Below are 25,243 nucleotides of genomic sequence, written 5' to 3' on the forward strand. Positions count from 1 at the left end.
GGGGCGGTGCTAGTGTCTGCATGACTCGTTAATGCCGCCCTCTTTTTGCCACATGGTGCTCCGTTTTCACCACATGGTGCCCTGTTTCCACTGCATAGTGCCCCGTTTTCACCGTGCGGCACCCTGTTTGCATAGCGGAGGCACGCGCGCAAGTGGGAGTGAGTGCATGCACATGTGTGCACACTGACCAGCTGTCCTGCAGTCCAGTGGCCAGCAGGCCATGGCCTGGTAGCAGGCCATGGCTCACAGATTGGAGACCCCTGTGATAAAATACTGTTAAGATGAGCAAAGCTATCTCAGTCATGAGCCCAGATCTGTATTTAGATAGAAATAGATTTATACAATTTGCTTTAACCCAAAATATCTAATATCATATCTATGACACCTTGGTTCAGAGAAGATATTAGCAATTATGTAGCAGTTTTCCGAATCTCATATAACCAAAGAAAACTTATTGAGAAGAAATAACCTAGTCATTTTCTTCCAAGCGGCCACTATCACCATTTAAAATAAGGACTGCTGTATAGTTTCTCTCACCTAGATGTATAATAATAATAATAATAATAATAATAATAATAATAATAATAATAATAATAATAATAATGATGATGATGATGATGATGATGATGATGATGATGATGATATTGGAAGGGACCTTGGAGGTCATCTAGTCCAACCCCCTGCTCAGGCAGGAAACCCTATACCATTTTGGACAAATGGTTGTCCAGTTTCTTCTTAAAAACTTCCAGTGTTGGAGCATTCACCGCTTCTGGAGGCAGGTTGTTCCACTAGTTAATTGTTCTGTCAGGAAATTTCTCCTTAGTTGTAGGTTGCTTCTCTCTTTGGTTAGTTTCCACCCGTTGCTTCTTGTCCTGTGTTCAGGCACTTTGGAGAATAGCTTGACTCCCTCTTCTTTGTGGCAGCCCCTGAGATATTGGAAGACTGCTATCATGTCCCCCCTCGTCCTTCTCTTTGTTAAACTAGACATACCCAATTCCAGCAACCGTTCCTTATATATTTTAGCCTCCAGTCCTGTAATCATCTTTGTACTATTTCTAGAGTCTCAACATCTTTTTTACATCGTGGTGACCAAAACTGAATGCAGTATTCCAAGTGTGGCCTTACCAAGGCATTGTAAAGTGGTATTAATACTTCACATGATCTTGATTCTATCCCTCTGTTAATGCAGCCTAGCACTGTGTTGGCTTTTTTGGCAGCTGCAGCACAGTATCCATACAGATTTACTAAGAGACTGGTGCCATCTAGTTTTCAGCTCGCATTTTATTTGTTTTATAAATGTTAGCCCTTTGGTAAATCAAATAATTAATTGAGCCCAAGTATGACTTCTACAGAAATATTTTATATTTGATTGAACATAATAATTGAAGGAATAAAACAGAAGGAAATCCAGATGACAGCTCTTAGAATGGAAAAAAATGCATTAAATTAGAAAAGGCAGTCAGCAAGGTGAGTAGCAAACTTCAGTCTGGCCTCTAGAAATCAAATCAAACAACCTGTAAGAAACATCAAATTAAAGAAACTAGATCTTTGTTTATGAAATGAAATCTTTGTTTATAGAAACTAGACCTTTGTTTCTTTATGATTAAAGAAACTAGACCTTTGTTTATGAACAAAAGCTCTTTTGACTGAAAGTACTTATTGCATTGGGTTTTTATTTAATGGCAACTGAAATAATTGCTCTTATTTAGGTTGGGAGAGATGCCGCTATTCACATTTGGGATATACAGATGCTCAAATGTTTGTCACTGCTAAGAGGCCAGCATCAAAGGGGAATATGTGCACTTGACTTTTCAGGTAAGCTGCTATGTAAAGAATGTTGCTTTAGAATTGGAAATAATGTTGTTAATTATATGGTAATTCAAATAATTTTTGTCCGTAAAAGATCATATCCCTCTCCTCTCATCTTCCAAGCTAGCATTCCAAAATATTCAAAGTAAAACTTTTTTCTGAACTAGCAAGCAGAATCTTTTTCTTCAAATGTATGAAGCTACTCTAGCTTCTCAGACAAATTCTACCTACTAACCACGCGCAGCAAGGCTTGTTGTGATCTGTCCAGAGATCACATTTTTTATTTAAAACTATGGGTTTTTTCCCCCTGATTTTCACTTATAGGAAGCATTCAGTTCTATTAAGTGGGTTAAGCCTCTGTCACAAAACATAACAAGACCATCACTTTCCAGCATATCAAGCTCACAACTGTGGGGTTCTTAACTTTATATCTGTGGGCACCATTCCTTGACTTGATTTCTCACCTAAACTTCATGTGTGTGTCTGTGTATATGAATGGGCAGAACTGGCAATGGCAGCCATAAAGTTTTCATACTGGCTCTTCAATTATGAAAAATTTGGGGCTCTCTGTCATAGGCAACTGCTAAGTCCTTTTCTAGAATAATTATAGTTAGGAGAAGGAGGAGGAAGAAATAAGTACAAATTAAGTCATTGTGAACATTTGATTATTGTAGAACATCCAACTTGCTTAATCCTGGCACCATAACATAGAAATTTGCAATGAATAGTACATTTGTCACATTTCATTTCAAGATATCTCATGATGAACTATGAATTGGTTTTGTACAGCTGATGGGAAATGCTTAGCTTCAATTGGATTAGATGACAATCATACCATTGTACTGTGGGACTGGAAAAAAGGAGAAAAGATGGCAGTAACCAGGTAAGAATACTATCATATTGCATCCATTGTTGTACATATTTTATATAATGTAAGTATTCTATGATGCTGTTCCAGGAGTGTTTTTTTTTAAAAAAAAAAACGTATTGTTGACCAATATAGAAAGAGAGATGATGATGACATCAATTATTCCAGTATGCCTTTGTAGCAGTTCTTCCCCCCTTTCCTTCAAAACCATTCCCTTTTCCCTCAGCAGGTGTCAAAAAAAACAAAATGCACTTGTTGATGTAGCCAAGAAAGTCTTACATTTATGACAACTTTTCAAATGGTTGTAGTTTTCCTGTGCTGTTACTATACTTTTTGTGTTTCAGTTCAGCATAACTTTTAATCAGTGTTTAATCTATAGCATTAGAAGTGTCTAGTGCTTTTTTTGTAAAACTCACACACGTCTTACAGCCCGCCTTGCCTATCCTACAAAGTTCCATCCCAAAAAGGTGCCGGAACTCCATTCTGGGCGTTCTATGACAAAAAAAGCCCTGGATATTTGATATCCATCCAGATATCAATTATTTTTTAAAAAATAGTCTCAAATGGTTCTGCAGAGAAAATACTTAGATTTTGGGAGGCTGAACTGAATCACAAAGCACAAATCTAGCAACTGGAAATGGCCGCTTATTCTCCTAGTTCTCCTACAATGGCTATACTATAGGTAACACCTACCACTCTCTCATATAGTACTAGAAATGTAAATGATGAACAACTTTGCAATTGTTTACTGTCCATTTTATATGTAGCACTAAATTGTGTAATAAATAGTATCTAACAGCACTGCATTCATTAATAGGTTTTCAGCAATAATTGTATAAGGAAAAATACCAGAATAGCTGTGTGTCAGAAATTATAGGGTCTTTAAACCTTTCAGTGATTATGGAACTGATGTGTGATATACTGTGGTTCCCTTCCTTATGCATCTCATTGAAATCTGCCCCTGTTGTTTGGGGGACTATTTCAAAGAATCTAAGTCACAGTATAAGGAGAAACTGAGCAAACTGAGACATAATGAAAATTATTGTGCCCTTTCTTATAGTATACAACTGTAACATGGCATCAAAAATTACTTAGATGTTTCTTGAGTCAAAATCATTTAAATCAAACTATTCTACTTTTGTTCTTTTGTTGAATTCAGTAGTGTATTAAAGGGGAAGACTATTCTCTGAAAATATTTGCCATGCAGTTTTTGTAATATAAATGGATTTGCAAATCATTTTTTCTTTCTGTTAAATCACTTTTGTGCCCCAGGTTTATCTTTTTTTTTTCACCCTAATCTTGAATAAACATTTCCTTGGCATTCTTTGATTTCATTTACTTTTGGAAGCTTAATAGTTTACCTAGTAATTGCATGCATGAACAAAGCATTTGGGAAAAACTGGGTCATGTATTTCATTGGTTTCTAATGGATGTGTTCTCTTTTTAGGAAATAGCATTTTTCTTTTTTATATGAATCTGTGGCAGTTTCTAATATTCTAATATGCAGTATAGGAGGCTGTCTTTTAACTGAGACAGCTTACATTTTTAATAGCTTCTTATTTATTACCTGATGAATTAAAAGTGATACTCATTTAGGTCTCTTAAATAATGTGTCCTATGTCACATTTCTGATACTATGTCTTGACCTTATTCAATTAGACATGTATATCTGAACCTTACAAGTTATTTATTAATGGATTTATGCTGTTGGTATGATATATAAAATTAGATTCCCTAATTTTTCACATGTCTAGGAATCTCTGTTCCTCTGATGTTTAGATGTATTTAGTGTATCAGTCGGAGACATTCCAAGCACTGGCTGTTATAGTTTCTCACCTCCAAAATAGTTGGCTAACAATTGCATCCAATGAGTATATTAAAAACATTTTTAATCAAATCACAAAATCAGATAATATAAATTTAAATATAAATTTTACAATATTAAGTATGGTAAAATTAGTCCATCATAATATGGAAAAACCTTGTCTTATGGCCTTTGGCTTTTGCCTTTGACTGCTGAGTGGATTGGCTGGCAGAAAGGTGTCTGTTCTCTTTCTTTTTGTGTTTTTTTTTTCTTCTCCCCGGAAAGAGATAGAGAATGCATGATAGAAGGAACTGGAACGATATAGAGACTGACAACTTGGGAAAGTGTTGTTGAGGAGATAGCAGGTGATTATATGGACGTATAGAATGGAATGGTGTGAGACAGAAGAAAGAAGAAAAGAGAAAGGATATTAAAGAGAGATTGAAGGGTTTATTGGATTATATAAAGAAAAAAGGAAAACGCTGGGAAAGTTTAAAGTTAACAGCTGAGATTGAACTATTAGAACCTGTACTTGTATTAGTATTATACTGATAGAGTTACATAGATGGAATATACCAGCGATATTATTGTTGTTTAAACACCTGAAAGGGGAATAACGTAAAGGGGGAGAAAGTGGAAGAACGAAAAGAGGGAAGTGAAAAGTGGATATTTTGGAAGAAGAGTAAGTTGTGGGAAAGTTTATTCAAAATGGCAAGCAATCCAAATTTAGCTAAGATTGGTGGGGGGAAGAAAAATGCAACACAAAGTTCCAGTCCTATGAGCCAAAGATCGTTAGATGACATGCTTCAAAGAGAATGCTCCAACCCACTTAAAGAATAGCAGGCAATGATGCAGGCAATCCAGGAAGTCATGATGAAGAATCATGAGGAAATCAAAACGGAACTAGAAGTAGTTAGGAATGTTACTGGAGAAATGAGAGAGAAGATTCAGGCAATGGACGGAAGATTTGAAGCTTTTCAGCAGCAAATCGCAAAAAATGAACAGAAGTTGCTGGCAGTAGAGCAAAGATTGGACAATGAAGAAAAGAAGGTGGAAGAGATGGACAAAAACTTAACTGAGGCCAATAAAGAGTTAATGACAGTGGTGATGTTACTGGAAGCAGAGAAGGAGACCCAATATCTTAGATTTCAAAATGTTATTGAGGAAAGAGGAGAAGATCTTCCAGACAAGATGTCGGGAACTCTTGAGATTGACAAAGAAGAGATGATTGCTGGAATGGATGAGACATACAGGGTGCAGACAAACTATGGAAGACAACATAACCTTCCCAGAGAGGTCCATGTGAAGTTTATAAAAAAGAAAATTAGAGATGAAATATTATATAGAACATGTGACGGACAGTTAGAATACGGAGGGAAACAAATTATTGTGTTAAAACAAATACCAAAAATGATGAGAGACCTCCGAAAGAACTACCTCTTCCTGACGTCCAGGTTACATCAAAGCAATGTAAATTTTAGATGGTTAACACCAGAGGGGCTTATTGTGACTTGGCAGGAGAAGAGGTTTAGATTGGATACAATAGAGAAAGAGGAAGACTTCTACAGGCAATATTGTGCTTCAGAGGAAGACCTGAGGGATCTCGGAGAAGAAGAGTTATGGTTGAAAAAAGAAGAGATATTAAACGAATGTTGGAGAAAAGAGGGACAGAGCAAAGCATGGAGGAAGTGAGAAGGGGAAGAGGTCAAGATAGGCTAGAAGAAGCTCAGAGGAGGTGAAAGAAATAAGAATTACTAGAAGCACAAAGACACGACAAAAAGAGGACAATGGGAGAGGAGTATAGGATTTGGTCAACAAATATTAGAGGGTTGAACGCACCAGTAAAGCGTAGGAAAGTTTTTAGTAAGCTTATTAAACTAAATGCGGACATTATCGCTTTACAGGAGGTTCACATAAAAAATGATCAAGAATATCTATTAGAACAACCTAAATTAGGTAGGCTATATGTTTCACTAGATGAAAAAAAAAAGAGGAGTAGCTCTGTATGTTAAGCAGAAGATAATTTCAGAAATCTATAAAGACAAAGAGGGAAGGGTTTTGATAGTTGAGGCTAAACTGAATAAAAAAATATAATAATTGTGGTAATATATGCCCCAAACAGAGCTTAAGTATCCTTTTTTTAAAACCTTCATAATAAGCTGAATGATATAGAGGGAGATGGTTTCTGTATAATCGGAGGTTTTAATGCGATTGCAGATAAAACAAAGACCATAAAAGTACGGAGGCAAAGAAAGGAAACAAACAAAAAAAAAACACTTCCCAAAACCTTTTTTGAGATGTGTACAGATCTTAGCTTACATGATATTTGGAGGGAAAGGAATTATGATAAGAGGGAATACACATACTTTTCTAATAGACATAGATCATGGACCAGGATAGACATGCTATGGTTTACAAAAGAATTAGCCTCGGAAATTCAAGAAATTGATATAGAACCTAGCCTCTGGGCAGACCATAATCCGATAAGTTTTTGCGTGAAAGGACAAAGAAGCAGGCCAAGATGGACTCTCCAAAGAGTGATTCTTAAAGAAAAAGAATTTAAGGAAAGTATGGAGAAAGAAATGCACTTTTTCTTTCAAGCGAATGACAATGAGGATACATCCTTGCAGAACATTTGGGATACGGCAAAAGCATACATGAGGGGTGTAGCAATTTAGTACATGGCTAAGAGAAACAAAGAGAAAAAACAATAAAGGATGAGGCTAGAGGAAGAATACAAACAGGCCGAAACACAGCTTCAGAGAGATCCTGAAACAAAGGATTGAAAAACAAAATGGATCTAATTAAACAAAACTTTGTATAGAGGATTTGGAAAAGTTAGCACAAAAATTACAGGCAGCTAAGCAAAATAACTTTGAGCACACGAAAAAACCGGGAAGATGGCTGGCGTATAAATTAAGAAGGCAGAAAGAGAAGCTACGGATCATTAATTTGGAAGATGAGAAAGGAGAGATCCAGGGGGAGGAGACTATAAAAAGGGGAATCGTTCAAAGATGCTATGAAAAACTATATAAGAGAAATGAGGGGAAAAATGTAGAAAGGATAATAGAATACTTAAAGAAAGCAGAAATACCGACGATACCGGAGGAAATAAAATCTATGTTAAATGAGGAAATAAGAATGGCTGAAATAATCAGGGTTATAAATAAACAAAAGGCCAATAAGGCGACTGGCCCAGATGCAATACCAGCGGAACTATATAAGGAGCAACAAAGTATACTTAATCAATACCTACTAGAAGTTTTTAACGGCGTATTAACCGAAGCTAAAATACCTAAGTCCTGGTCAGAGGCAAATATAATATTGATTCCAAAAGAAGAAGCGGAAAAAACACGGATACAAAATTATAGACCTATATCATTATTGAATTCTGACTAAAAAAATTTTGCCTCAATAATGGCGGAGAGATTCAAAAAGTACTTAATTGATTTCATACATCCTGATCAAAATGGGTTTTTACCAAACAGGCAAACTAAGCGGAATATAAGAACAATCTTAGACATTCTCAAATTTTATGAATCGCATAGTGATCGTCAAGTGGCACTTCTGTTCCTTGATGCACAGAAGGCTTTTGACAATGTCAATTGGCAATTTATGATCCAACAACTAAAATTAATGGATGTTGGGGAAAACTTTTTTTAAAATTTATTTTTTATTTTTTAAACCAACAAAACAAAACATAACACACATACACACACAGTATATACTCCTCCCCCTTTTTAACAGCGATTTCGTAGCAGTAATCTTGTATTATTTACATTTCCCTCCCTTATTCTTCTTTAGAATATTTGTCCTTGTTGCCCTGTTGTTTCTTATTTGCATTTTTCTTCCTTCATATTATACTTCATACTAAAAATAATACATATTATTATTACTATACATTATTATACATACATTTTCCACTTTTGACCTTTCCACATTTATTCTCCTCTATTATTTCTAGTCTCCAACCAGTCATACCATTTGTTCCATATTAGATAGTACTCTGCGTCTTCCTTTTCTTTTATCTCTTTTGTTAATTTGTCCATCTCAGCACAGTCCAGGATTTTTCTTATCACTTCTTCCTCTGATGGTATATTCTCATTTTTCCAGAACTGTGCATATGCTATTCTTGCTGCCGTTGTTATATGTAAAATTAAGTACAGTATTTCTTTACTATATTTTCTGTTTAAAATAACCAGCAAAAAGATCTCTGGTTTCCAGTCTATGGGTTGGTCTATTATTTCTTCGATCCATCTTCTTATTGTAGTCCAGTATTTTTTCGCAACTGGGCATGTCCACCATAAATGATAATATGTTCCATGTACTTTTTTACATTTCCAACATGTTGATGAATTGTTTTGGAACATCTTGGCAAGCTTTGCTGGTGGAAGATGCCTTCTGTAAAACATCTTCAACTGGTTTTCCTTGAATGCCACTGACATAATCAATTTTATGTTTATTTCCCATATTTTTTCCCATTTCTCCAATTCTATATTATATCCAAAAAATTTTGCCCATGTAATCATTGTGTCTTTGAGAACCTCGTCTTCCATTTTATATCTCAATAGGTATTTGTATAAATTACTAATTAATTTTATTTCTGTTCCATGTATAATTTTATCCAATTCTTGTGGCTCTTTTTGTATTTCATATAATTTTTTGTCCTCTGTATATTCAGATTGAATTTGTGTAAATGTCCACCAGTCAATTTCTCTGCCTATGTCTTGTTCCAATTCTTATTTTGTTTTCAGATTTCCCTGTTAATTTACTAATTCCTTGTATCTAATTATCTTATTTATATCCAGTAGGTTTGGGTATTTCAGAGTTTCTGTTGGGGATAACCACATTGGAATTCTTACATAATGTTTTTGTTTTATTTTTTGGGAAAACTTTTTAAATGTGATACCACAATATATTCTGAACAAAAGGCCCAGATCATAATAAATGGAGAGGCCACTGATAAATTCAACATACAGAAAGGCACAAGACAAGGATGTCCTCTCTCGCCGTTGTTATTATATATACATTAGAAATTCTTGCTAGAGTAGTAAGGCAAGAAGAGCAGATTAAAGGATTTAGGATTAAGAAAGAAACAGACAAGGTTCAAGCTTATGCAGATGACTTAGCATTTATATTAGAAGACCCAGAACAATCAGGGCAGAAACTATTCAAAATAATGGAAGAGTATGGGGATCTGGCAGGTTTGAAAATAAATAGAAATAAAACAACGATTATTACAAAAAACATGACTAACATACAAAAAGGAAACCTCGAGGCAAAATTAGGTATGCAACTAGTTTCCAAATTAAAATATCTAGGGATAGTTATTTCAGCCCACTGCTCATCAATTAAAGAAGACAACTATGGCAAATTGATAAAGAATATAAAAGTAAATTTAGACCGCTGGAAAAATTTACATCTCTCATTACTCGGGAGAATTGCAGCAGTAAAAATGAATATCCTACCCAAAATGATATTCCTGTTTCAGAACATCCCAATTCAATTAGACAAGAAATTTTTCAAGGAGTTGAATAATTAACCTTAGAATTTGTGTGGTCCAGTAAGAAGGTAAGAATAAAATTAAAGGCATTACAGGATCCAAAGAGAGGGGAGGTTTAGGTTTCCCAGATTGGGAGCTATATTACCAAGCAGTGGCCCTGACATGGATTAGAGACTGGATAACCTTAGAAAATAAAAGATTTTTACATTTAGAGGGCTATGACCTTCAGCAGGGTTGGCATGCTCACATATGGATGGGGCAAAGCAGAAACCACCAGTATTTTTTAAGACATAAGGTTCGGCAAAAATTAATGAAAAGCTAGAATATAGTCAAACGTCAATATTACACAAAGATTCTGGCTTGGCTATCACCATTGGAGGCAGTCACATATCCCAATCTGTATAGGAAAGACAAGGCTATTATATATAAAGACATTTTGACAGAAGAAGGTTATTTAAAACAAAAACAAGAGCTAAGACAACAAGGAATAGACATGGAGTGGTGGTCTTATCTTCAGATACAAGCGAGATACATGAAGGATAAGCAAGAATGGGGTATTAACAGACAAGATACAGTGTTAGATAAAATATTGCTAGGCCCGGAGAAAAAACAAATAAAGAATATTTATAAATACTTGTTGGAATATAAGCTATATGAGGAGCAGGTTAAAGAAACAATGGTGACATGGGCAATAGATCTAGGATATAATATAAATATGGATCAATGGCAGCAAGTATGGGAACAAAATAACAAAATCACATTGGCGACATCATATAAAGAAAACCTGTATAAGATGGTTTACAGATGACATCTCCCTCCGGCCAGACTAGCCAAAATGTATAACGGATACTCACCTAACTGCTAGAAGTGTAAAAAAGAAAAGGGCACTTTTTTCATGTATGGTGGACATGTAGAGAAGCACAGGTGTATTGGCATATGGTCTGGGAATGGGCAATAGAAATGACTAGGCAAAACATTCAATACAAACCTGAGACATTACTATTAGGAATACTAGAGAAAAATATAAATAAAGATGACACATATCTAATTATTTATGTGGTTACGGTTGCAAGGATACTATTTGCTCAAAAGTGGAAAGCAATGGAAGTACCGAGTGGGGAAGTACTAATAAAAAAAATTATGTATTGCACAGAACTAGACAGGATAACTAAAAGATTAAAAAATCGGGAAGAAACAAAATTTTATCGAATATGGAATAAATTTTATAGATGGAGGGAAAAAATGGAGGTCACAGCAAAGAGATAAGTTAAGATAGAGACCAGAAATGTACAGTTGTATATAGATATATTATATGTAATTAATGTACAATATGGACTAAGATGTCAGTCAAAAACGATTTACCATGTTCAAAGTTTTTAATCCTTTTTTTCTTTGTACCCAATAAAAACTTTTTTAAAATAATAATAATATAATTGAAAGTATACTCAATACATTCTTATAACAATTTAATCCAGTTTGTGTAGTGAGTTATGCAATTGGACAGTGGTGGGATTCAAATATGTGAACAACCGGTTCTCTTTTGTGGATGCTGCTTTCGTAAGTCCATTCTGGGTCTGGGCAACAAAATATTAGCTACCAGATCTGCTGAAGTGGTGTGAACTGGCTGAATTCCACTAGTGCAATTGGACCTCTTTGCAAATAAGCAATAAATTATTCAAAAGAATGTCAATGAATCAGTCCCTGATTAGTTTCCTAATTCCTGTTCAACATGCAGATTAAGATTTTGTTAAAATTAATTGGATATGAGAGCATGAATTGCAATTCAGCAGTCCTTCACTGAACCACATCTCTACTAACACATCAGTATGTAACTATGGACTTTCCCATTTACTAATTTTATTATTTAGATAAAAATAACAAGACTGAATAGATTTAACTAAGGAATGATACCTTCAAAAATTTACTACACAATTAAAATAAAACTGATTCATTTGTATGAGAATCTTACTGTATAAACTGGATTTGACAAGGATTACGGTCATTTATTATATTGATCATATTAAGAGAAATCTCTGTTAATTCTATTGTTTGTTAAAAGTTCTAATGGTGATAGAACCAGTGCTTTTTTTGTAAAAAGGAAAAAAAGGTGCCGGAACTCACACATGTCATACAAGCCGCCTTGCCTATCCTACAAGGTTCCATCCAAAAAAGGTGCTGGAACTCTGTTCTGGGCATTCTATGACAAAAAAAAGCTCTGGATAGAACTATTAGAACTTTTTAACCCCCACAAATAGTCAAAACAGCTTTTAATTTGTAGTTTTAAATCCTTCTGTATCAAAATCATCAATAATATATAAGTGAAAATGCTAAATGTCTCCTCTATTTTGTTCAGTAATAGCACTGTAAGACATGGTTACTACTGTTAAAGGATCCACATCCTCTTTTTAAAAAAAATAGGATGTTGCTATCACAATAATACAAAAAATTCTATTCATTTATTCTTTATTTTTTAATGTGATGTAGGGGTCACAAAGATAAGCTCTTTGTAGTGAAGTGCAACCCTCATCATGCTGATAAACTGGTGACTGTTGGAATAAAGCACATCAAATTTTGGCAACAAACAGGTAGTAGAATTTATCTCATTTCTTCACCAAAAAGTTGATTCAGATAGTTTCATTACAGACACAGCAAAATTTTCCTATGATAAATTTTTCCTATTCTGTTTTTTACCACTCTTGCTTGAAGACTTATATACTAGATATACAGCTAAATGTCTTGTTGATGTTTTGATTTATGGTGAGGGCTTGAATCTTTCAGGAGCAAAAAAAATGGGGGGAAAAGGAAAAATTAGTGGGATATGAAGGAAATTTTTAGTAGCCCTTGGTTCTATTCCTGCTGGAGGACTGGATGTGGCAATCCAATAGTAAAGTTAGGGCTAGGATTAGGGTTAGTAAATGGATCTAGAATTGCTTTGAAATGAGATGGGTGGCAAATAAATTTAACAATAATAATAATAAAGTTTATTTATAATTTAAATTAATAATTAGAGATAAACAGACAGACAGACAATTGGAGAATCAGTTTGGTCTAGTGATCAAAGCATCAGGCTTGAAAGCAGGAGACCGTGAATTCAAGCCCTGCTTTAGCTACTAAGGCCAGCTACGTGACTTTCGGTCAGTTCTCTCTGCAGCCCAACCCACCTTACAAGGTTGTCGTGGGGAAAACAGAAGGAGGAAATTGTGTTGAATATATTCGCCACCTTGAATTATATGTAAAAATTATAAAGTTCAGGATATATATAAAAATAAAGTTGGGCTCTGCAATTAGGACTAGATGAAAGGACTCTAGGTATCTACTCATTCCATTTTATATGGATCACAAAAATGCCCTGGAAGCATGATATCAGATTTTGGCAGTCAATTTCCTGTGATGCAGATATTAGTGATTTTTTCCTCCAAAAAATAAGAGCATTGTAATAATGTTTATGCTGAATTAATTTATTTTGTCTTTGGAAAAATCCAGACACCCCGAACCATAAATCATCCTTTATTTTGAAGATGTGATCATATTATTGCCATATTCTCTGCAGCTCAGAAAAACCAAAAATATTGTAAAAAAATAAATAATGCCTCTCCCTAGTAATGGATGATATAATTATACTTGGCAATTTCCCACATATTCTGCCTACCAACTTGTAACATTGTTTCCTTCAAAATATGCAATTCAAACATACTAGGATTTTCTTTGTCTTCCCCCACACACTTTTTGTTTTCCCCTATCAGTTTTTAGTACTAGATAATTGAAAATTATATAGTCCTTGATAAAAATCCTTATTGATCTATCATGACTATCCAGGTGGTGGTTTTACCTCAAAACGTGGCATGTTTGGAAATATTGGGAAACAGGAAACCATGATGAGTATTTCCTATGGACGGATAGAGGATCTCGTTTTCTCTGGATCTGCAACTGGAGATATTTACATCTGGAAAGATGTTTTGTTGGTTAAGACAGTAAAATCTCACGATGGGCCTGTATTTGCTATGCATGCTTTAGATAAGGTAAAAATTGTCTTGTTATGCAACTCTAAATCAACTGCATCTTTTCATGGGATTGTGTAGCTATTTCCAGCCACTGCAGTGTTAGCTCAGGAAACCAAATATTTGATTTAAGGAGTTGCACACAGGTTTTATGTATGTTCTAAAGCAGAGGTCCCCAGCCGGTTCCGTGGAGAAAAGTTTTTCCATGGACCAGAGAGTGCATGGTTTTGTGTGCTGCCTGCATCCCATGGATGGGGCTTTGCTTAGTTGTGCAGACCAGTTGCTGGCATGCTGCAGCCCGGTATCAGTCCACAGACCAGGGGTTGGGGACCTCTGCTCAAAAGCACCATTTTACCTACAAAACTGAATTACCACAGAGCTTAAGTATGCATACATAATTTGTGTAACTTTTGGCTTTAAATACTCCAGAATGGTATTTGAATTGGATAAGTGCTGTAAATTTCTCATCCTTGTTTCTAGTAAGACAATTTAGGATAGATGGGTTACTTAGTTGTTGCATTTGGAACTAAATAAATGCTCCTTTGAATGTGAAAATAGTAATCTTAATTAATGTAGCCACTAGACACAATGAATTACCTATGGTTTTATCTTTTTTTTCCATTCTTTCAATATTTGATGTTCAGGTTGAATATCATAGCCAAAATAGCAACATTCATAGACAGGAGGCAAATATCAGCAAGCTTGGGGAGACAAGATTGGCAGAAGCATATGAATAAATATTTTTCATTTTGTAATTCAGTGACATTAATTTTTTTACCACCTAACTTTATATTGTCAATGCATTAAGCAGATTTATAAATCTGTTTCTGTACAGGGCTTTGTGACAGGTGGGAAGGATGGTGTTGTGGCACTTTGGGATGATACATTTGAGAGATGCTTGAAGACATATGCCATCAAAAGAGCAGCTCTCTCACCTGGGTCTAAAGGTATAACTACTCTAAGTTATAATAGGCCGGAATAAAGACTGCTTATAATAAAACATAGTAAGAGACATTGCAAAATTCTAGTAAATCTATAATAACCTCTTTCAAGGCCACCAGCTTTGCACTGTTCTATAAAGTGAATCTGGAGGTTACTGGCAGATGGCTGATTTGCTTAAGTTTGGGAGTGATTACCAATCATTTATGCTACAGCCCATTAGGAATAATCACCTAATTATGTGCAGACTAAAAGGTAAGAAGTCCATGGAAATTATGCTATAGCTTTTTGACATAAGTAGTGTCATGAAAATAAAGAGCAAGAGGTAACAAGGAATCAAAGGCAAGAGATGAAAGAAAAGAAATCTAATTAAATCTAATTTATAGCAACACTATTATACCTCTTCATACCTTTCTATTCTTGTAAATTATATATGCTTCCTCTGCAAACATATGCTGCATTATTTTCTTTAAATATTATGAGAACTTCATCAACTTCTTCCAACAACTTCCTTGGTCTTCCTCTTCCTCTTGAACCATTCATTCTTTTCTTCATATATTTGTTTTGCAATTTAGTCCTCGTCCATTCTCACTGGTCTTTTGTTTCTCACTGGTCTCTTTTTTGTTCAATTAATGTTTATTAACAATTCATATATTCTTGAAACAATCTCTTCTTATTTGTCTGGAACAGTGTTTGGCAGAATTCTGATTGAAAGGATACAAGAAGTTATAAGGACTAAAATTTGAGAAGTGCAATTCAACTTTAGCTGTTGATCCTTAAAGGTTGTTAAGATATATACGAATGTAGGATTGTATATAGAATGTATGTCTATTGATGTAAAGAATACAGGTAGTCCTTGACTTACAACAGTTTGTTTAGTGACCATTCAATGTTACAACGGCACTGAAAAAATGTTAATTTTTCACAATTACAACCTCTGCAGCATCCCCATGATCATGTGAACAAAATTCAGATGCTTGACAACTGGTTCATGACCGTTGCAATGTCCTGGGATCGTGTGATCATCTTTTGCAACCTTTTGACAAGCAAAGCCAACGGGGAAGCCAAGATTCACTTAACAACTAGATTACTAACTTATCAACTACAGTGATTCTCTTAACTACTTAACTACTGTGGCAGAAGGGTCATAAAATGGGGCAAAACCCACTTAACAAATGTCTCACTTAACAACAGAAATTTTGGACTCAATTGTGGTTGTAAGTAAAGGACTACCTATATACAAGATAGTGAGTTAGTGTTGAATTATGGAATGTTTTGTATGTATGTATGATACCAGTGATATATAAAGGAACTAAAGCATGAATGAGAATCAGTGCAATGCTTAGCAAATGGGTCAAAACTGAGGTTATATGAGGTTTAATGTAGTTACATATAAATGTGACATTAGAGGTGTGTTAGTTACAGATAATCAATATGTAGGAACTTTTGTATAAATGATTTTCATAGAGTTAGATGAGAACCTAAATAGTTCTCATGATTTGCAAAGAATGTTAGATTGATAGATTTTTTTTCTTTTTGTTGTTAGTATTGGATGTTTGTTAGATTGTTTTTTTTCTTTTTTTCCTTTTCTTTGTTTTGTATTTTATTTTTGGTGATATAAAATAAATAAACATACTTAAAGATGTTAGATTGATGATGTAATGAGAAATATGGATCTGAAAACTGAGGTATCAAAGACAAAGGTTGTTTTGCTTGACATAGAAAATAGAATAAACAATTGCAAGTTACAATCACTAGGTGAGTTAATGCAGAGTTCCCTAACTTTTCGGGGTTGGCAGCCCAGAGTGGGGGGAGGGGAAAAAGGGATGGTTGGGGGGGTTGAATGCATGTTTTCCAATTGCTCATGCAAGTGGGGCCATGAGCGCTCACACAAGTAGGGCTACAAGCGCTCATGCAAGTGGGTCCACAAACACCTGCGGTGGTCACAGCAACCCAGAGTGCTTGCACAAGTGGGACTGCGAACACCCACGATGCTTATGGCGACACTCATGCAAGTGGGGCCATGAACGCTTGCGACACGATGACACACAAGTGGGGCTGTGTGTGCATGCAGACTGGCCACCCATTCGTGCCATCTGGTGGCCAATGGGCCACGGCCCAGTAGTGGGCCATGGCCCACAAGTTAGGGACCCCTGAATTTAATGTACTTAATTATTTACTTAATAACGTAAATTTAGAATAGAATAGAATAGAATAGAATAGAATAGAATAGAATAGAATAGAATAGAATAGAAGAATAGAATAGAATAGAATAGAATAGAATAGAATAGAATAGAATAGAATAGAGCTGGAGGGGACTTTGGAGGTCTTCTAGTCCAAACCCCGCTCAAGCAGAAGAACCTATACCTCCCAGACAAGTGACTGTCTAGCCTCTTCTTAAAAATCTCCAGTGATTTCTGGAGGCAAGCTGTTCCACTGGTTAATTGTCCTCACTGTCAGGAAGTTTCTCCTTAATTCCAGGTTGCTTTTCTCATTGAAAATGAAGAAATGATTGAGGAAATTTAAAACATAAAACATTTTATATCAATATAAAATGAACACAGAATGAGATATTTAAGAAGTGCAGATGGGAAAACAAAAAAAGATAATTTGAAGAATGAATGAGTGTTGAACCAAATTTTTTATTATTTGATTAGTAATAAATATAAGATTTGAAATATAAGATGTATTGTTTTGAGATATGAACATTCTGTAATATAGTGGTGACTAGTATATTTGTCCTGTTTATAACAAAACAAATATATGAAAAATGAATAGGAAAAGAAAGACTAAAAACTCATGGTTGGATAGAGTTAATGAGATTTCCCCAAAAAAGAGTAGTGAAAAGTTTTTTAAAAATAGTATTCAAACCAGTATATGAACATTGTAGAAACAAGGATGTTTGAAACATATGAAGAAATATAGTGAATGATATTGGTATAAATTAGATTTAGCCATATTTCCTTTTCTCTTTTCTTTCTTATGCCTTTAATATTGTGGCTTACTATTTCTTACCCTTTTTCCGCCCTTTTCATATTGATGCTTATCGTGAAAGGCAATAGCATAATGAGTATTTATGTAAGTATTCAATATGTTATTCATTTTATGTAAACTTTCATGGAGATAACTTGTAGTGCAAAATTGCAGCAATACAATCAAATAAAATCATGCTATCATATGGAACTTCATTGCTGCATAATATATTAAGGCCTTCAATTTAATATATTACTAATAATTTATGCTCAAACTTAAATTTTAGACATTAATGTACTTGGAAAAAATAAATAATGTACTTCCACACTGTATGAACTCCTAAAAGAGACAGAAACACCATTCCCATTTGACCATGGTCCTATGTGATGGCTTTGGGACTGGCAATATCTTTCAGCTCAGCTTAAATCTATAAGTTATTGTGGGGATAAAATAAGGTGGTCTACTGTGTTCATTGGAGCTACCACTAAGAAAACCTGGACTCTAATCGCTTTTTAAATGTATTGATTTATTTTATCTATATAGCTAATAGAAACGATAAAAATTATGGAAACCAGCATAAAAAATCCTGCTTGTTCTCCCTGCCTCCAAAAGCAAGATATTCCTCACACCCAACAATCAACTTTTCTGAATTTCAACCACACACTACCCCAAAAGTCAGGTCTTCGAGGTTTTTCAGGAGATTAGCTGGTTAGGGGCCTGCCAGATCTCAGAAGGAAGGGTATTCCAAAGGGCAGGGGCCACTACCGAAAAGGCACACTATTTAATTCTTGCTAGATGGCAACATTTAAGGAAAGGAACCTGGAGCACATCCATCCTGTTGGATGTGGTGTAGCAGGCAGATACCCTCAGAGAGAGGTGGTCCTACAAATATTTTTTGTGCTTTATCTGAAATAGGGCTTCCAAAATGATCATAGGGCTCAGGTAGAAATGTGTGAAGAGTATTTCTTCAGATACTTCCAATTCAAACCATGAAAAGTTTTACAAATTAGTACAGGACTTAGAACTAAGTCTGGAACCAAGTAGAGTCAGTAAGAGGTAATGCTAACATAATATGATCACAATGCCTAGTTCTAATAAATAGGCCAGCTGCTGTATTTTGTGCTGTCTGGAGTTTCTGAACTATCTTAAGACATTCCTCAATACACAGAATACACAGTAATAATATGTCTATGTGGCCCAAGTCTTATGTTACTATATGAATCACTTTTAAAATATTTAACAAAAGATAATCTAAATCAAGATAAATTCTAGCAAATGAGAAGCTCTGTTAAAATTTAGAAAATTAAATGAAAGTAGGTCTATTTATTTTTCTTTCTGTCAGGGTTGCTGCTGGAAGATAATCCATCAATCCGTGCCATCATTTTAGGACATGGACATATACTGGTGGGAACAAAAAATGGAGAGATTCTTGAAATTGATAAAACCGGTCCCATGACTCTACTTGTGCAGGTATAATTGCTTATATCAAAGAGCATAACCAGCATTTCTACGTTTGCTCTTAATTTAATTCATTTGCTACTTAATTTCACTGTAGCCTTCTGTAGTTTTTTTGCAGTTCAAGTTAATTTAACAAAGAAGCTATTCAGGATGTTATTGGATTGGATATTGTTTATGTATATTGACAAATAGATTTCCAAACTGTTAAGTTATGAAGTCCATCAGGTTTATGTTTAATAAAGGTGCTTGTTTGGACTAATTAATTGCTGTGTCAGGAATGCAGAGAAAAATCAGAACAATGCAGAAATATAGAAAATAGGTGTATGAATTATGACACCCTAAAGAATGTACAAGCACATATAAAAATATATACAGAAGCAGTGGTTACTACATTGTAAGTTTATGGATTTTTTAAGAGTAGCAAAATGCTGTCTAGAAATCAGTCTTAGGTTGGAATTGGAAACAGTTGCACAGCATCTGCTTTTCTTTAGGAATATTTTCCCTATTTATAAACAGGGCCATATGGAAGGAGAGGTCTGGGGTCTGGCAGCACATCCCCTCTTGCCTATCTGTGCAACAGTGAGTGATGATAAAACTCTAAGGATCTGGGAGCTTTCCTCCCAACATCGTATGCTGGCAGTGCGAAAACTTAAAAAAGGTAACCATTTGTGACCATGGGAAGGCAGATACCAATAGAAGCTACTAGACACTATTTACACCAATGGATGATCAATCATTTTAAGATATTGAAAAACAGGAAGGAGTCTAGGATTGAAAAGTTAATGTTTTATGGATTTGCTTATAAATAAGGAATGGGATATGGGATGGAGAGATATCTGTTTAACTTTATTTTTTTATACTTGTAATGAATTTTGGAAATCATTTATTTTTATATTTTTATATTTTTCTTCTTTTTCTTTATTCTTTATTATTTATTTGTTTTTTCTTTTTTCCCTGCATTTTTTTTTTATTTTCTTCTCTTTCTCTAATTTAGTTTGTATTAGTTTTTACTATTGTAATTAAAATTCTTAATAACAATTTTTAGCATGGGAACTTGACTGTGACTCCATCACCACCATCATTTGTGTGCGGTGGGATTGAGGAGCTCTTTGTTGTCCCAAAATTTCACTCCCTGATCTCTAAGATTTAGCCACAGACTTTCTCTGAACTTGTTTAGGTGGACGATGCTGTGCCTTCTCCCCTGATGGGAAAGCCTTGGCAGTTGGATTGAATGATGGAAGCTTTCTGGTAGTGAATTCTGATACTTTGGAAGATATGCTTTCTTTCCATCACAGAAAAGAAATGATCTCTGACATCAAATTTTCTCGAGGTCAAAGTGAACTTTTTTATTATTATTTTAAGATTTTTAAAATGAAAATGATGAGGGGGGCAAGGGATATTTATAAACATTAATAAACCACATATACTATATATGTTTGTATGTGAGGTTAAATTTGCTTTCTTAAAGATATGTTAATCTATGATAAGACATTATTTCATGATACAGAGAAACTAAGCAAGCTTAAACAGCCATCTCTTACTCCATTAGCATGAGGGCAATCAACTCCCATTCTATAGTTCCAAAGGATCCATAGATTACAGTACCAAAATTTGGTAGCAGTGTAATGTAGCAAACTTTCACTGTAGTGTAACAAAACAGGTATGTTAAAACCCTGCATTCATTTTGTAATTAAAACTGCTTACCTTGACCTGAACATTTAAAAAGTATAAAGTATGCCCCTCCATCATCCATAGGCTTAAAAATACTGTTTTTTTAAAAAAAATAAAATGAGCTCTCAAGTAAAAAAAAGAAAAGAAAAAGACCTGTTTCCATTTCTTAAACTATTTTCAGGCAATTTATGGACCTCCAAATGTTGTTAACATCATCTTTTGTCGCCCCAGCTTTGCTAAGGCTGAAGGATGCTGGGAATTATAATTCAGCACCATACACAAAGCCCACTTTCTATACACCAATAACATACTCATTTTTCAAATGAGGCTCTTTCTACAACACCACCTTTTTCTGTCACAACATTTCTATCATAACATCACCCCATACAGAAAAAGAATTAACTCCTTTTTTCTGCACCAGCCCCTATCCATAAAGACCCTCCACCTGAGATCCGGCAGGCCCTCACTCTTTTAAATTTCCAGAAGGCCTTAGAAAGCTGGCTTTCTCCCAGCCTTTGGGACAGGGTGGGTTACAGCCCAGTATCAGGAAGGATTGTTTGGGGCAGCAGAAGTAGTTTCTTTTGGATGTTGGTTTTTATTGCTTTGTAGGTTCTCATTAGCACTGCTGTGAGCAGCCCAGAGTTATGGCACATGAGATGAATGTCTATATCAGTCTCATAAGTAAATAAATATTGGCAGACCTGAGGGAAACTGAGAGTTATAATAAAGCTTGAAGAGTAAAAAAATTCTCATTGGTTCCTTTACTACAAGCTATACTCCATTACTTAGGCTTCTTTAACAATTTTTCCCTCAATGTATTTTTGTCTTTTATAATGACAGTTTCTATCTCCCACTGTCATGTTTCCTTCTAATATAAGCAGACATACAATATTATAAGGAAGGCATAATAGCAGCAATAAATCTTATAACTTGGTCTCTAGAGCAAGAGATGTGACTGTGGTACTAAACTGATCTATTGGACTCTCTCCCTCTGCTTGCTGCTTTTTCCATAATATCTGATCTCAATTCCATAGAGATGTTTTGATGTATTCCTTGCAAATGCCGGATTTACTTGAATATATTTTTCAGATTCAGGAAAATACCTGGCGGTGGCTTCCCACGATAACTTTGTAGATATTTACAGTGTACTTACCAGCAAAAGAGTTGGAATCTGCAAAGGAGCATCTAGCTATATCACACACATAGATTGGGATTCAAGAGGTAAAACACAGCAAAACAAAACATTTTATTTATTACAGGTCTCTTTGTGATTGATGAGATTGCAGAAGATTGTGTATTTTCCTTGACTTGTGATGAGAAATAGAAAAGAGTAGTTCTATAACAGTTTTAAAATCTAAAACTGTAAAAATGCTCATCTATATTTCAACTTATAGTAATCAGACTAGAGTTCTGTGGATTGTTTATTCTAAACAAAATGCTATAATTAATAAAAAATGGATGACTATGTCAAGGTTCTGACTGAGGTTCTGACTAATCCCAATGAAGTAAGCACAGCTGAGACATTCCAATCTCTAATGCAAAACTTTATTCAGCACATCATTTCAGCACAGATGAACAGAAAACCAGCTCTGGCTAATTGGTGCTAAAATCAGTGTATTAAAAGTATTAAATCTCCCCCCCCCCAATAGTGCAGGTCACATTATCCAATTATGTGTCAGACAATTATTATGAGAGAGAGTTTCTTCAGGCCTCAGTAAACAGCTCTTGCATGACTTTGGTTTTCATGGCTTGGTAGTTTGATGTCTGAAGCCTGCATTCCATTCTTTCCCCCTCTCCCCCAATGTCTGTATAGACAAGCTAAGAAGCAGTGATAGAAGAAAGCAACATAAGCACTTTTCCCAGCTTGCCAGACTATTTATTAAAATAATACAAGATAAAGAGTGTACTCCTTATTTCCCCAAACTATGAAATAGGCTTTGCTTTGCCAGTTAATTAGTCAACTCTTGAATACCTTGTGTTCATCAGGCTTATAACTTGTCTCTTTTTAAAAACAACTGATTTTCCAACTATATGGTACATGAGCAATTATTTTATCCCTATTAATAAGGAAAAACTTTAAAATGCAAAACTGAAAATATGGAGTCCAGATTCTTTAGGGCTCAATAGTGCAGCAATTATCAGAGTTGTTTGTTGAGATGGATGGTTATAGAAATCAAATAAATAAATAGGTAGATAGCTAGACAGGTATGCATGCATGTATTATAAGCATGTGTCTTCTGCTATAAATTTGCAGTACTCCTTCTCCCTCCAGTTTTTGTTTAAAATGTAGAATGAAGCAATGAGCATTGTTCATGGTTCTAGACATGTTACTTTTAGTGTTACCATTGTCCCCTCTTGCTGACAGTCTTTATCTTTTTTTAAAAAAAAAAAAACAAATTTTATTGTTTTTTTAATTTTTAGAACAAAAGTGCTTAAGACACACCGTGGTGCTGGGGTAATCAAACATCCAGAAATAAAACCATATATGAATAACTCAAATCAATACATTAAATATTCCCTCTCTATTTCTCTCAAATAGCATAATATATTTAAGATAATCCATTTCTAATTTAAATTTCTATAAATCCTAAACCTGTTTTAGAGCTTTGTGAATTTACAATTACCATAGTCAAATTTGACTTTAAATAAACAGATTATCAATTCAGGTATCCCTTCCAGATATATTCTAGTTCTTAATCTCTTAAATCCTTAATTTTATCACAAATCTCATTTATTTCTTCTTCCACTACACAATATATCTCCTAATTAAAATAAAATATTAGTCTACCCTATAGATATATAATCCATCAATCAATCAATCTCTTTAAGGTGACAAAATAATATCAAACCTTAAATCATTTCAGCCCATTGGACCAGATTCAAATTTCATCCAGTTAATTATCATACCTAATAACATCCATATTATCAGACAAAAACATCATCTTACTAATTTAACATACTCGGTTAATTATTCAGTCCAGATCTAAAACGCCTCTTCAATTTTCTTCATTCCATTACATAATAGTTTTCATACAAATAAACCTATTAATCCAAAAAATACATTCTTAATCTATTTAAGATATATATTCTAATAATTACCCATTTTTCTCTTACTTCTAACTCTAAATCTTAATCCTTAAATCAGTCCATAATTCTACAGTGGCTTTGATCCATTACATATAGTTTTGAATTTATCTTTTCAGTCTTATTCTGGCCTTCTTTTTGTGCCAGGCAGGTTTCCATAACAAGGCTTCCCTTTCAGCCAATAGGTCTCTCTTTGTTGCTTGTAGTATCATTTGAGACAGTAAGAAGCATCCCATCCTCTGCATTGGGCATCTATTTCTCTTATCCTTAAAGCCTCATTGCTTTAAAGGCTCAAATCTCAGTCTTTGATTTTTCTGATCCTCAAAGGTATAGATGAAATGCTTGTAAGGTAAAATAAATTCCTCTTTAGTCTCAATTAATTCCTCTTCTAGTATGTTTTGGTTTATAGAATAGTCAGATGTTGTCTGAGAGTCAGTTTGAAGGTTTGGAGTATGGCTTCTGGCTCTTAATTCTGTAGTAATCTCTTTCATTTTAGCACATATTTCTTCAGTAGCCTCATAAATCTTTTCCCATATAAGTTTATAGTTTAATTGTGAATAAGGTTTCTCCATTTTAATAGTAATTGAAGAGAGTCCCTTTTTTCTTTTAGTGGAGGCTGTATTTAATAAAAGTTAAGCAGTATCCACCCCCACAGTTCCCACAGCTGCATCCGCTTATCTTTTCTCTTCAAGAGTAATTTGAAGGCCAAGTCCATCTCATCTCCAAACAATAACCAGCAGTTGCAATATTAACTTTTCACCACTAGATGTCCTCAGTAAGTTAAAAAATCTTTTCCAGACACCATTTTTCACCTTTTTCTATCTTTTAAAGGAAACGGTGGAAAAAGAAATAATCTTTCAGTATAATATGATATTACAGCTCTTAGGAAAAAGTTTTTTCTGTACCCCAAAGTAGATAAAAATAAAGCGTAGTCTTTAAAATATTTTGTTCTAACCTTTTTGTTCAGCGCCTTTTTCCCACGCATACCAAAGCTGCTTTTTCAAGATGGGGAAATGATTCCAACAGAGCTTTTACAGGCAAAAAAAAAAAAACAGAGTAGGGTGAAGAGAGGAGCAGAAGGGGTCTCACCCGGATCATCCGTGGTGGGTCTATTCACGCTTAGATGTAGCTGTGAC

The 25,243-nt window shown here is 34.7% G+C and overlaps 1 protein-coding gene across 1 annotated transcript in view; it reads left to right on the top strand.

Moving 5' to 3' along the window:
- Window positions 1–25,243, top strand: part of EML6 (EMAP like 6) — a 149,343-nt gene that overhangs the window by 72,548 nt on the left and 51,552 nt on the right. The window contains 9 exon segments of the mRNA XM_039344340.1: window positions 1,710–1,815; window positions 2,599–2,692; window positions 12,469–12,569; window positions 13,801–14,003; window positions 14,818–14,929; window positions 19,237–19,364; window positions 19,869–20,010; window positions 20,530–20,682; window positions 22,113–22,244. Coding sequence (XP_039200274.1) covers window positions 1,710–1,815; window positions 2,599–2,692; window positions 12,469–12,569; window positions 13,801–14,003; window positions 14,818–14,929; window positions 19,237–19,364; window positions 19,869–20,010; window positions 20,530–20,682; window positions 22,113–22,244 — 1,171 coding nt within the window.

This window comes from Crotalus tigris, unplaced genomic scaffold, assembly GCF_016545835.1.
Source record: "Crotalus tigris isolate CLP2741 ecotype Arizona unplaced genomic scaffold, ASM1654583v1 scf7180000017903.3850313, whole genome shotgun sequence".
Taxonomy (NCBI): Eukaryota; Metazoa; Chordata; class Lepidosauria; order Squamata; family Viperidae; genus Crotalus; species Crotalus tigris.